The 14995-nt window shown below is 40.6% G+C and overlaps 1 protein-coding gene across 2 annotated transcripts in view; it reads right to left on the bottom strand.

Moving 5' to 3' along the window:
- CDH13 (cadherin 13) overlaps positions 1–5970 on the bottom strand; it is a 386189-nt gene extending 380219 nt beyond the window's left edge. The window contains exon 1 of one of the 2 annotated variants that reach the window (XM_015874146.2): positions 5795–5970. In XM_015874146.2, the coding sequence (XP_015729632.1) occupies positions 5795–5839 (45 nt within the window). In that variant the 5' untranslated portion in view covers positions 5840–5970. The remainder of the gene's footprint in view (positions 1–5794) is intronic. The other variant, XM_015874147.2, reaches the window with a different exon arrangement.
- Positions 5971–14995: the final 9025 nt, after the last annotated feature.

The raw sequence follows: 14995 nt of genomic DNA, 5'->3' as shown, positions 1-14995 counted from the left end.
CATTAGCTTTTCTAGAAACCTATGAATTCCAGAGAGGTGCATATGAGTGCTGAAATTTGAGACTCTTTAAAAGCTTGAGAGTGGATGTTCAGCTCCCTTAAAGCAGTACACCTTCAAGATATCAAAATAGACATCCATACATGGATGTTCACAGATATCAGTAGTTATTTAAATACTTTAATCAGCTTTTCCAAGTGGTTAGAGATACTGATAGACTGCTGTGTGCTGAAAAGATTCACTCCGCCCCACTCTTAACAGCACATATTTATTTTAGTCTGTTCCAACCAGCTCCATCAAACCAAATCTTTAATTCCCCCCCTTTTTTTTTCAAGCCAAGAAAATTAATGATGCAAAACATAGTAGAATATTGAATAAGTTAGCACTGAAATGACTACCCTACATAGAAAATAGTAAGGATTTTCAAGAATCTGATTTTTCCACCTGATAGAGAATACAGTTCACATCACAAGTCCACACTAAAACAAGCAGCAGGCAAATTTCCAAGACCTTTGAATAATGAAACAATGTTTAATAAAGCGAATCTTATTTTTCCACTCCTCTTTGGTTTTAATATCCTACTGATTTGTATCTGCCAGCTGCAGGACACACAAAGTAACAGAAGAGCAATATCCCATCAGGATCAGTGCCATCCATCTAGTGATCAGGGCAGGGCACAGTGTAACCATACAACTGTGACCAAAAAATCACTGGTATAACCCGAGTTATAAAGTATGATCTGTATCCCACTTGGTTTTCTGAGGGTGGTCTGTCCCCCTTTCACTCTGTCTCCTCCCCATTACACATGGTGGATTGTCTTTTTGTCTCCACAGATCTTACTGTACTAATGATACACCAAAAAAGTGGATTTGGTGCTGGTATCTGTCAAAGAGGGAAGGAAGAAGAGATTTCCATGAAATGACTGAAGCCCCAGCAACACTCACTAACCTCGAATTTCTGTCTCATGTCCTAGATAAAGCTCTTCTCCTTCCCCAAAAGGTTTATACTGGCTTAGGGACTCTGATGTCTGAGTCCACAACCTTCACACAGGTTGTAAGTACATCCCAGCAGCTAAAGGCAAGAGATGTTCCTCCACGCAGTAATGCAGGAAGAACAGAACAGTGATGCTGGACGAGTACAGCATTAATAACTCTGTTTTCTAGCTTGTCTCTACATATTAATAAAATGTTAAAAGCCTACTTATCTCATCACTGACAGGAAGAAAATGAAAGACAGAACTTAATGTCTTCTTGAATAGTCACCACAGTTGCTATCCACATATATCTAATATCTCCTGTTGCAGTAGACTACTGAGATACCCTTTAGTAATGCTCATTTCTTAGTTGAGGAGTCACTAAGGATCAAGTCAACACCCCCCCAATGGATTATGGCACATACTGCAATCAACAGAATAACTTTTTTTTAAATTTTTGATTATCAGAAACAAAGTATATTGCCTGAACTTTGTCTTGAATAGAAAAATACTGTCTCAAGAAGTACACAGAAATGCAGGTTTAATTGCAATGCCAGAACTCACAGAATTTCATGAGTAGTTACACACATCTTTTGTAGCACATCCCCCTTCTTTGGCAGTAAGGAATCTGTTCAGGTCCAGGTAGAACAGCTTTAAATGTTAAGAGCTGTTGCCCATCACCGGACTAATTCACCAGGGGCCAACCTTCCCTCCAAGGCACCATCTGACAAATGGTAGAGCACGACTGCTGGAATGGCTCCGTGTTTTGGGAGACATCAGCTTTTGAATGAGATACTTCAGAGGAAGATTTTGACTACACAACCCAATAAAAGATGGCCTGTTCACAGAATGCTCGTCAATACTGAAGGATTTTACATAACAATTGGCAATAGAATTTCACCAACGCTTCTAAAATCATCCCTTTAAAAGCTCAGATATACCACAATGGATACAGGGTGTTTTTCCTCTGGAATTCTGAAATCATAATTAATCTTAAAGTAAGCACCAATAAGATGCAACAGGGAAACATTTGGTCTGAATTTAAGCATAATCATTAATGTTATTCCAACATACATTGTGAGCAAGAATTTTCTTTCTCCCTGAAGCTGATAAATTCCTATTGCTGTCAGTACCTTTGTGTCAGCTTTCAGGCTGTGCATGGAGCCCTCTTCTGGAGAAATGTGAAAAAATGAAAGCTTAAGAATGCAGCAATGTGCTCTATGCATTTGTGGACAGTTTTAGGACTAATCTTCTCTATTCACTATAAAGACAAGCTTGTAAAATCTACACATTTTGCCCAATTCACTTAATTACAACCCAGCAGAACATCACAGTTACAGTTAAGGCCATCAAAAATGGCTTTTCTTCCCCTCATCTAAGCTTCATTCACAAATTTTGTGTTGAATTCATCTGTGTGCATAAAACATAAAACATACAAACCTCGGAACAGCTCTCATTTTAGAAAAATAAATATATTCTATATGGGCTTTAGGAAATATTCCTTGGGGAAAGCACACAGGAAACAAACCTGATTCAACAGACTTCCAAATCTGTCGGTATTTACTGCTAACTGTACGTTTTATAGAGAAATGCACAAGCTACCAGAGAATACTCTATTTTATTGTCAACTCCTGATCAATAAAGCTGCATACGATAGATATACTTTGTAGCTTTACAGGTGATCATGAATTAAAGCTGTGAAACGTATCTTACACCACCACTTTAGTTAATGTTCAGTTTTCCTCTTGGTGAGTACAGATAAACAGTCAGTAATAATGCTGGCTAAGCCTTTGATGAATAAAAATACTTATCAACCACCTGTTTAATACAGTTTTTAATCAACAATGCATCCCATGAAGCATGTGTGTACAAAAAAAATGACGCCCCATTAATATCCTCATCCTTTCACGACTTTGAAAGATGAGTTTTCTAGATTTAACAAATATAGCTGAATTAAATGCAGTTTGAGAACACACAGACGAGAAGTTACAAGTTTTAAATCCTTCAATTTTTTTTTTTAAATATATCAAAAAGAGCAGAAACACATAAACATTCCATTACTTTCAGTTCATGCTCCATTACTTTCAGTTCATGCTCTCAAAATCTCAACAGATATCTCTGAGACTTTTTGGTACACTGTAAACTTTGTCATCATTACTTTGAGATGAAGTTCTTCCTATCCTCTGTTTCCATAGAAAGCACTGCATTACTAGACTGCTACAGCTTAGAAATCATTTCATCAGAATTGAGCTTTTCTGGTTCCACTCGCATTGTATTATAGCAATCATTATTGCTACTACTGAGGGAGGAAAAAATGAAAACTTATGAAAAATCCCAAAATGTGTTACAACTACTACACAGCCAGATGGCTGCATTTGTTTAGTATGTTGTTTCTCACATTCTTCTGTTTACTTTTCCTGTCACATGAAAGTTGTGCATGTGGTGTGTCAAAGAGAAAAGCTGAGCAGCATTTCAGTAATTCCCTTTTTATCTAGAATGTCATCATTTTCACTTCATACTGTAACCTGTCAACACTCAGCATCCTCACTCTTGAGGGCAGATTTATGTACACTTGCTTATTACAACTAATTCATTCCTTAATACATTTACTCTTAGACATAATACATAAAATGAACTTGGAAGTGTGTTAAATCACCAGGTATAGGCATTGCTAAATGAATCTGCACATGCTAATAAAGTTGGGCGTGGTTTAAACACATAAATACAGAGCTATGGTAAAGCTCCACAAGCTCAGCCCTGCGGGCACTCAGACTTGCCTCAGCCTAACAAGAAAAGGAACTTTCAGCATTGTTACAAGTTACCAATGGAGTGCAGAGTTAAGCTGTATCCAGAATCCAGGGTTCTGCTCTTTGTCGAATTTTAGGTGGTTACTGGTATTAAAACTAAAAATTAAAAATAAAGACACGGGCTGTGTGGTTTATTAGGTCTTAGAAGTCTGTCCCACCTCTATCATAAACATTTTCCAACCTTAAGGGACCTTAAAAAAAATCCAAACTCAAGCTGATTAATTCAGTATTATGCTGAAGAAAATGGAAAGGAAAAGAAAAATAAGTAAAAGACAAGTCACAGAGAATACCAACCAAACTGCAGTTTATTGAGCAGGTCTCAAGCCCAAGGTCAGGGGCACCAGCTTTGTGTACCCTCTGGTTACCCCACCACCAGGTGCCTCCTCTCCTGCAGGATTGCCTCCCATGGGCAGCTCTGCCAGCCCTGCTGCCTGCCCAGCCTGGATGTCAGCCCACTTCAACAACTTCTCTGCAGAAGCCTTTTGCACACCTCTAGCCCATCCCAGAGGCTCTCAACCTTCCCTGGCAGTAGCCTGCATGCTGGGGATCTCCCCTATGTACACACACAGCCCCAGCTGCTGGGGAGGCCTTGCAAGAAACCCCACATACATTCCCTGCTCATGCTCCTTTGGCACATCAAACTCGTCCTTCTCCAGTACCTTCAGGCACTGTGCCTATGGTTCAAAAGCAGTTGCTTTCATTTATTACACTCACTGAAGCAAGTCTGTAACCCTGAACCCACCCAAAATGCCTCTGTGCTTGCTCACATGAGCTCTGATCAGAGGGTGCCTCACTGTCTTCAGCTTCAGCCACCCACATCAGTGCCTTTCCTCCAAATCAGGCTCAGCCAGGACCCAAATATGCCCACATGGACTCACAGCTTATATGTTATAGTTCACATGACTGCTGCTCACTTACACACACACCCTTGGTGTGCCTCCTCTCAGCAGCAGATCCCTGCATTCACCATTCTCTCCTTATTCTTCTATTTTGGAAAAAGCAAACTAAATTCTTTCTGGAGACTGCAGTTGCACAAGCACAAGTGCACAGGCTCAGGAGTTCCAGCACTACTTTGACGCTAAAATCTACCAGATCCCTAAGGGTTAACAAAACCACTCGATCACCAGTCAAAAAGGAATTAACTTTTATCTCCACTCAGTGCACAGGGTGCCAGTGCCACCATCACTAAATGCAAGAGTTTACAAAGCTCCTAAGACAAAAGAGAGAAAGAGGCATTTATGCTGGACAACAAAGGATTCTCAAACCTCCCCAGAGCTCCCAGAAAGTAAACCCCGAAACAGCAGCGAGAGGAAAAGAGAGCAACCAGAAGGTGTTGAGAAGTCAAAGCCCTGCGAGACCCTTTGCTTTGACAGACAGCAGCAGCGGGGCTTTAGCAGCTCTGTGTTTTTAAGGCTGGGTGTTTTTTCCTCGGCTTTCTGGCAGAGGGGGATCTATTACATTTAATAAGAGAAAGGCTGCATAGTAAGTAATTAACAGTAATACACATCTATCGGGAGAGAGTACGGAAGGGGAGCCTTTTGCAAGGTCTGGTTTTATTTTTCCTCTGTATTCTCCCCTCCCGTTTTTAAAAAGCAATAAATAAAGTGGGCTGCCTATACCAGCCTATCTGCCTACTACCCGGCAAAAGCCACAGAGGAAAGAGGCAAATCAAAGTTGCAGCATTTGATATGACAGAAAATATTGCTGCTGCAGCTGCTACCGAGACACTGAAAATCCCCCCCCCCCCCCCCCCGTACCAACCCCCCCCCCCGACCCCCCCTCCACCGAAAGGAAACAAAAAAATGCTATATATCATACAGCAAATTTCTTGTAATTGTAAATCAGGCAACTATGAGATACTACATTCCTAGCGACTGGCTCGTAGCAGAGATCTTGCATCTTTCAACAGTAATTCAAGCAATATATAATTACACAAATCAGACGTGAATTACAAATACTTCCAAATCCAAATGCATAAGAGAAAGAAGAGGAACAAAAAAAACCCCATATTTCTTACCTGGGACAGCAGAAAGGACAGAGTAAGTTGAGTTTTGTGCTGCATTTTGCCAGACTAGAACGTACCAGAGGCTTTTTCATTCATGCACTCGGCTGCACTGAGCATATTTTCACTGTGAAACAGCCTTTGAGAAGAGACTCTGCCTTGAGAGCCAGCCAACTTCCCAAATAGATCAGCAGCATCATCACTAAAGCATTGGATAGAGTCTGATGACCAGAACCAATGGCTTTACAAGGATGATTTCTTCACAAAGCATCCCCATTTTGCATCACACACATTGGGCAAGCACCTCTCACAAACACAGCACCTTTAGAAAGCATTTTGCTCTGGTGTATTTGTGTGTTTAGTTTCAGACTAACAAATCACACCTTGCAGATCTCAACAGTATTTTTGCTTTTAAAGAATTGCATTGCAGAGAGGAATAAGAGCAACTCTGAGCACCGCTGCAAAAATGTTCTCTTTATTAAAATGTTAATAAGGTGTGCTTTATTTTCAATAAATCAAAAAAATGACCACTGCAGTTTTAGTTACTTCCAAGCCTCAGATGAAGAACACAGCAGAAATACAGATTATATTTTATGTTTTTCCCTCAATCTCACAAATCACAATGAAGACAGATCAATTCTAACCTGCAGAAAAAATCCATCATATAGCAATAGATTTTATTAACTGCTCAGGTAATGGCAGAACTGGCTTTTGATTAAATGCACTCGAATCTAGGACAAAGTTTCTAAGGTGCATACCCTTCGATAACAAAAACTTTTCCTGTTTGAAAGAGGGAGCCTGGTATCTCATGAACATGCTTCCATGCTTCCTCTGGATTGGTTGTGTTGCAAGCAGGTAGCACCAACAGATAAGACTAAAGACTGCCATTTAATCCCCCCCCAAACTCGAACGTTTGCAGCTCCACCTCTCCTGCCACTCCCCATTGTCACAGCACAAAAAGAGGAAAGCACTAGTCTTTATTTGACTTGTCTTCTTGAAGTCACCGGGGTTATTTAGTAGTACCCTTCCCCCATCTTCAGTATTATCTCAACCCTTCTTTTCTCTTCTGACTTTACACTTTTCCCTTGTTTGCTCATCTGGCAGAGGTGGCTGCCATCACACCCTGTTCTGCCCCACCACGGGTGATTGCTGAACTCATGAAGATGAGCAGAGATACAGGGAGCAGAGGACAGGCAGCCAGATGGGAAAGTACATGCATTCAGAGAAGCTGCCAGACATTTTGAGTTCCTCAGCATCAGCAGGTGCTCCCTGCAGCGACTAATATAAGTTGATAGTTTCCAAAACTACTGTTAGTCTGCTGCTCACAGCTCACATATTTTACTTATGAACTGGACAAAAACTGAAGGTAAATACTGTCTTTCACATCTAGGTCCTCACATGAAGCACTCTGTTACAGTACCTTAATGACAGCTGAGGTTCAATTAATGCTCAAGACAAATTACTGTTCAGAGACATACATCAAAGCAGGTTTTTTGGTGGGTGGTTTTTGTTTTTTATTTTGGTTGGTTGGTTTTTGTTTGTTTGGTTGTTTTTTGGGGGTGGGGTTGGAGGGGTTTGTGTGCTTTCTTTCTTTCTTTGATTTTTCCTTGTTTGTATTTGGCTGAGGAAAACAGCTTTGAATGGTAAAAAAAAGAGCAAAATTTAAAAGACCTATGACTGTAAAAAATGACCAACCATTTCCCATTGCTCCTTTAAAGTCTCAGCTTGCTCACATAGCATAAATCTCAGCTTTAGGAGAAGCACCCAAGAAGTTTACCAAGCAACCTATGGGGCCCCTGCAGCGCTCAGCCTGCACAGGGCTGTGGATCACACACCACTGTGGGACCACTGGGATTTGGGCAGTGCATGAAACCCCACAACTGCAGCCAAACAGCTGAGTGAGTTTCCAGACCTACCAGAAGTAGGTGGTGGCTGAGAGAAACAAAAGCATATCTACATCTTGTTTCACAGGAAAAAGAGTCATTAATTAATATACGCATATAAAAAAAATAAAAAGCTGCACTGTAGATGATTCACTCCAGAGTAATGCTTGTGGCAACGCAAATTTTGAGCTGATGTTAGCATTTAGCTTCCATGTGAGATACCACACAGTGAAGGGACCACCCCACAAAGGGTGGACATGTTTGAGCTGTTCTATGCTGCCACAAACACAAGGAGCCATGCTGGGCCTGCTACACCGCCTCCATCCTCACCATAGGATGCTACAGCACAGCCCCAGGGGACTTGGGCCCAGCCTCTCACCTTGCAATACCAGTGGAAGCACACTATTAGAAAAATAATTTGCTAACTTCTTACCTCCAGTTCTCCTCAGCTGGTCCGTCCACTACTGGCTTCAGGCCTTTGCTAGAAGCTTCCAGACCCAATATGGCGGAGCGCTAGGCCTACCTCAGAGTTATGGCTGCAGGAATGGCCGCCTCCAGGGAAAGGTTTTTTGTGTTGCATGATGGCAGTTCTGGGCACTGAGTGGATCCAAGTATGGGTCAATAGGAACCTCTAATAGACAGACTCCAAAATGCAGCCCTGAGAGCCATCACAAGGTAGTGGCTTGTTATAGGTATGCTCCCAGAAGGAGCAGGGTCATCTCTGCTAATTACACTGTTAATGAAAAGCTGGTGCAGGGTTTAGGGCCTAGTGGAGAGAGAAACTCTAGGATTCAGCCCTTTGCTTTTAAATGATTTTATGGTGAGCTGTGCTTCTCTTGCCCACTGGCTGCTGATGTAAATTGTGAGGTAATTTTAAGCAGTGACTGAAATGGGTTTTGGTTTGCAAAGGAAGAAGGTTCCTGCTGATACCTTTTCTGGATCCAAGCCTAAATTAACTGATGGCTGTAACGTGCTCTGCAGTCTTTAGGTATGAGATGCCACCCTTTTCAGTTACAAAAATTTAGGCAATTTGACACTTCAGCTCACTTCTTTTTCCTCTGTGTACTCCGGCAGTAGAGGCCAATACTGAGCTGGGGCTAATAGGAACAACCTTAATTGCCTGAAGCACATTGGGTATTGCCAGAGTTAGACCCATTAGTGGATGAGGGAGGGACTTTATGGAGCAAAACATCTCTGTGCTGCCAGAAATGCCTTTTGACCTTTGGAAGATGAGTGCCCTGACTCTATCTGTAAAACCTGGTGATTAACTGCCATGAATCTATCAGAAGAAAAAGGGAAGAGAAGTTCACTTTTGTGTTAAAGTGAGTCAAGTAAGAAGCCTAGATGCAAGAGAGAGGGACTAATTTCCTCTGCTGTAGCACTGGCAATCTATACGCTCCTGGCTGCTATACCACACTGCAGTTTCTGACTCCTTCAAGTATGGAAAAAGACTATAGCACTGGGCAGCAACAGAAAGTTTGTAAGCATGTCTCAAGGATGGAAAGAACAAAAAGGGCACATCTCCAGTGTGGGAACACAGTGCAGTCCAAAACCACCTGATCCTTTTCTGAACAGCAGCTGGCCCTCAGAATAGGTATGGTCAAATTTATTTTAGGAAAGATAGGCCATGTATAAAGTGGAACAGAAATGCAGTTAAGCAAACTAATTTGAGAGTGAGTTTAGCTGCAGCATATTTGACATTGACCTTATTATTAGGAAAAACACGCTTGTTAGGGCTTTCTGAAATCCTGCTGAGTTCACTCCAAGAACTGCCAGGGAAGAGAAGAAAACAAGCCTGACCTGCTGTGTCCATCAGACTTGGCACTGCTATGCCTACAGGGCCACCACCACTTCCTGAGGCCAAGAAGTTCTAGTAAATATACCTGACTAGAGCTGGTATCTGGAACAAGAGTGAAATCTCATCTTGTGCCTGAGGTTCTCAAGCAAGAAGAAATGAAGTAACTAGCTGCAGTAATGTTTTGTTCTGGAGGACAGAAATTCAGAAGTCTGCACTGGAGCTAGATTAGCTGAGCAGTTAAATAATATGTTTTCAGACATTGTGGTTTTCTGCCAAAATGTATTTGGATAGGGATTTTCAGCCTTAATGCAGCTGAATTGTTTTTGAGAGGCATCGCAAAAACATGAAAACATGAGTTTTGCGGTTTGAAGGTAAGTCCACAGCTTTTTATTATGTACCCTACCCAGTACCTCCACATTTCCTCTCCTACCAATATTTCTTATTCTTATTAGCAAGAGAAAGCTTGGCATTAGTGCAGCTTTCTATAAAACCTGTGGGACTGCTGAATGCATTGTCTACTATTATTTCTCTACATCCCACCCCAAGTTCTGGAATAGTAAATGGGTTTTGTTTTCACACATGTGAACAGGAAAGTTACAGGCAATTAGAACAGCCTGATACTGCAGTGAGAAGAAATAGGGTGTGTTTCATTGTCAGGAGAGGGATAAAAACGGTGAGTCAGACAGGAATCTTACACTTTAGAATAAATTCTTAAGAGCAGTACATTTTTTCTTTCCAAAACAGAAAAATAGTCCATGTTTATTACCATGAGGTCTATGTCTTCAACTTTTAAAGCAGAAAAACCAATTGCTTTTTGGTTTTTCATTCTGAGTCATTTAAATATAAGCAACATGCATGTTCAACATCCAAAATTGAGTTGCTCTAAAATATTCTAGGGTAACAATTTGCAATACTGTGCTCTAATGCCACATCTGCTTACAGACTGTTTTCCTGTGTAAATCTTTTCTTCCAGAGCTAGAATTGGGTATTAGAACCTACACCACTACTTACCCAGCTAGTACAGTTCTAATGATGATCAGCTAGTAAAATGCCTCATATTTTTAGCAGATAAGGAATGGAGACACAGTTTTGCACTTTATAAAGCTACTATGTGTAAACGGTTATTATTTACTTCTAACTGTGCTATAGTCTACAAGTTAGCATCCTCCAAGATTGCCTTCTTCTCTATCCCAGGTAAGATAAATAAATAAATATTTGAACTAACTGCCATTTTAAATAAACAAATAATCATGTAGTCTTCTAATCCTTACTCAAGAAGCAAGTCATTCTTTAATCCACCCTTCAATATGAACTAAACTGGGAATGGAGAGAGAAGAGCACAGGGTAGGATGTCTCACAAGGTCTGTTTCATGGAAATGACTTTGTTTCTATCTCTTTCTCTCTGTGGGCCCCGCTCTTCTGCTGAATTTCAGCATCTAACAGCTTTCTAGAGTGCTGGCAGGTATTTTCTCAACTCTGCTATGGACCTGTACCTAGCAGATGAATAATTGCAACTGAGCTTGCTCTCTAACCTTGCCCCAGCCATAAAGCTCCAAGGCACTTTTGCTTAGTGGTTTTCTGCAGCAGTTCAGTTACTTTCAGTCCTATAGCTGTATCCATGGACAAATATTTCAATTCCTACCCCTTGTTTACCTTCTTTGCTGTAATGCAAGGCTACCTCAAACATTTTATTTGTCCTTTCCAAAATATAGGCATGTAGCAACTTCATCCTGCAATGCTACTGAAGGAAAACTGAGTCATGGAAAGCAAAGGGACCTGATTAAGATCATAAGGGTGATCAAAACTGGGCCACGTGCTAAATGCCTTTGGCACCACCCCTTCCCTCTATTGAAAGAACCAGTCAGCCTTTCCTGGGGGACCTGGGAGCTTCCTTTGTTATTGAACAAAACTAAAGGTAAAATAGAGTTTAATGTAGAAATATCCATTAACTGAGCTGTTTCTATTCCCAGCATGTGCCCATCCCTCCTCATTTTACCATCACCACTCCTTTACCTTCCCTCTGTAAGCATGCTTGTTTCTGGCCTAAATACAGGTGTTCTGGAAGCTATTACAGCTCTGTTGGAACAGAATATGATGCACGGCATCTCATCAGGGCTTTCCCTTCATTAAGGGAATGACTTCTTGTTTCCTTTCTGACCTCACCTATTGTTTAAGAAATGAATGGACATAACAGTGAGAAAATTTGTTTTGGCAATGAGATCTGTATTTTCCAAGCCTCTGTTAGACTGAAATCTGCCCAGAAATATAAATCAGAATAAATAATTAAAAAACAAAACAAAACAAAACAGCACAAAGAAGCTTATCATTCCCTATTTTATTCCCTATTTTGATAGTAACTGTACAAAGTCAAAGTCTCTGCATAAAAATTCACTAAGCAAATTTATTAGAAAAGTTATTTTTTCTTTTAAGAATTAAAAAGAAAAAAAAAAAGATCCACAGGAAAAACTGGAAAAAAGCAACTTATCACTGTCAGAGTTCTCCCTAAGTCATATCCAAACTCAAGATACTCATCATGAGTTATGGGAAAGTTAATGCTGTAGGAATAAATTAACCACTGAATTTTCATGGCCTTATTGTGTGTCAGTTTCTAAAGCCCAACCAAATAGCAGCTAGGAAATTCAAATGTGAGAGATATGCTCTTAATTCCCACAGTCATGGATTTCTTTTAAAAATCCCTTCTTATGATATAAGGGTCATTGCAAATATTCTAACATGAATATATGGCTTACTTATGGGTAGCACATTTCACCATTCTCATTCAGCCAGAAGCCAGCTTAATCTTTCATCTTTTAACAGAGGAACAGCAGATGCATAAGTATATTTTAGGGGGAATAAAATAGTTGTGAGTGAGAGGGAGAATGTGTCAGTCTTTGAATATCTCTGTGCACAGAGCTAGAGCTGATAGATAGGCCTAGATCTGCTAAACGTCCTGACTTTGGGCTTTTGTTGAACAGTGTTGTGCAGAGCTCTGCTCCCTTTCTTTTTCAGACGCTGTCTTTGCACTGTCCGGTGCAGCTCTGTATTTCACACACTGTGGTCATAGCAACATGGCTGCTAAGCCCCTCCATCAGAATCACAATTGTAGCTGCCTTGGGCATGGCAGCAACCACAGTGGCTTGAGTTAAAAAAGCTCAGATTGTATGGTTGTGTGTCCTGACATCTGCTCCAGAAGAATGACAAGAAGGTAGAACGGTGATGTGAGCCAAAATTCCCTTATAACATTTTAAAAATGGACATTTTTGAGTACCCTGATCTGGAAGAATAGAATGGGCAGCATGAGGAAGCTTAGGGTAAGTCAATTGGATATCCTTGTCCCATTGGATTCCGTTTTGCTGCATCAAGATTTCACCCTCCCTCCTTCCCATTTATACTCACAACCTTTTCTTTATGCAACTGTCACGACTTTTAGGCAGATAAATATCTTACATGCTTCTCAAGGGTGTCACATGCTATTTAGTATTTTCCCTCTGGTATCAGCACCTGTTAAGCACGGAAGTAAAGTGATTAGTCTTACATGTTTGGCTTCAAAAATTGATTTCAGGATGTGTATCCATTTTACTGGTAGTTTTGCCAATTAAAAATAATGATGCCCCCTTCAGTAATGAAATTCTTTAGTCTTAAAGTGTAGGAATTACACTGGGAAGTTGTCTGGATTTCCCTTTCTCTTGGAGTTTTCTAGATCGTCTACCCTTTTGTGACAAAGCTGGCTGAGATTATGTAGCTTTAAAGGAAATTTGCCTCTGCAGATCTAGACGTGATCAGAAAGAAAGTCCTTTTGATGGAGAAGGGAAAAACATCTTAAAATTTGGTGGTCTTGTAATAACCAGAAATAATAACCAGTGATCATGTTGGATAAAAAGTACCACTATATTTCTGTTCAATTACATTAGACCTAAGATAGCGGCATCTGAAAGAACGGCTTAAATCAGCTAAGCCCAGTTTTAATAGGTCACTAACTGCCATTACATTACCTGAGCATTACATTGTAGCAACATACACAAGTATTTCTTACCATTAAGCATATTCAAATGATCTTCAAGAAGTCACATTGATCCATAACTCAAATCAGTGGATCCCTTCTGTCCTCTTGCATCCTGGAGGCGCACTGTGCCTGATGCAGCTTCAGCTCTGTAAGGAGAAATATCTTCCAAACAGGCTACTCTGTATATGCCAAAAACATCTGATTCCTAAGCAGCTTTTTTACAAGCCTTTGAAAATTATGCATAAATTCTCCGTTCATCATGTATCTTGAGATCTCTTTGTATTTTGTTGTTTGTCTTCTATATTGTATCTTTCTTATGTAAAATTCATTAAGCTTTTGTAAATATGAGGAAAAACTGTTCCTTTTTGCTTTTCCCCTTGGGATTCTGGAAGGTTACCTTGTTTTGTGTGCAGATATTATCTCTCTTCTGGGCGTTGTTTTTGATACAATTTTTAGTTTGTAACTTCAAAAAGGGGCAGCTCACAGTGTTTTGCTAGGTCCAGCCCCAAAGTGAAATAAATCATTTCATTTGAATTAATGACATTGACAGAGGAAGAAAGAACTTACTTAGCTTAGAAGAATGGAAGGCAGGAATAAGTTTTTCACTCAGAGGGTGGTGACGCACTGGAACAGGTTGCCCAAGGAGGCTGTGGATGCCCCATCCCTGGAGGCATTCAAGGCCAGGCTGGATGTGGCTCTGGGCAGCCTGGTCTGGTGGTTGGTGACCCTGCACATTGCAGGGAGGTTGAATCCAGATGATCACTGTGGTCCTTTTCAACCCAGGCCATTCTATGATTCTATGAATGACTTACATCCAGGTATTTAGTTCCTTATTTTTAACTATGTATTCAACCAAAGTAGGACTTCGGTAAATCTAAGAAAACCTGCTGGGCGTACTTGAGAAAAAGTTGTGCTGCAGTCAACTGGCACAAATTACAGCAGTTCTAGGCATATTCTGCTTTAAGTTGAACCCAGTACAGGCAAGTCAATAGATATAAGAAGCCACAGCCAGCTCCATGATACTTTTTTTGCTTACATTGTGATTAAGGCCATCAGAACAGGAAATCCCCTGAGCTGCAAGTAGTTGGAAGCTGGAAAAGTACTCAAGGGAAAGATTGTATGAGAGTGACATTCCTGCTCCTTCTTAGGCATCTGTTTATGGTTACTGTTTCCCTTGGTCCCCTCCAAGACACAAGCATAACTGCATTCCCAGAAACATTTTAAATCTGCATAAGAAGGTGAAGGGTCTGTGCAGCTGCAGGATGGGAGCTGTGTCTCACCAAGGGAAAGCAGATGGATGGAGCCAGAGCAGCTGTTCTTACGTTAGGTACTAAATAGATCCAAGTAAGGAAAAATAACTGAAACAAACAAACAAAGAGGAAGAAAGAAAGTAAAGAAGAAATAGGATCTAGAACAGAATATTAAAAGTACTCTGTAGGAATAGAAGTATTTTCTAAAAGCACTTCTTTTACTCGTGTAGGAAATAAATAACTTTCTGACAGCAGTTGCAATTTGGTGAAACCAAAATCACT

This window comes from Coturnix japonica, chromosome 11, assembly GCF_001577835.2.
Source record: "Coturnix japonica isolate 7356 chromosome 11, Coturnix japonica 2.1, whole genome shotgun sequence".
In the NCBI taxonomy this organism is placed as follows: domain Eukaryota; kingdom Metazoa; phylum Chordata; class Aves; order Galliformes; family Phasianidae; genus Coturnix; species Coturnix japonica.
The sequence above is the reverse complement of the archived record's forward strand: the minus strand, read 5'-3'. Positions and strand labels throughout refer to the sequence as shown.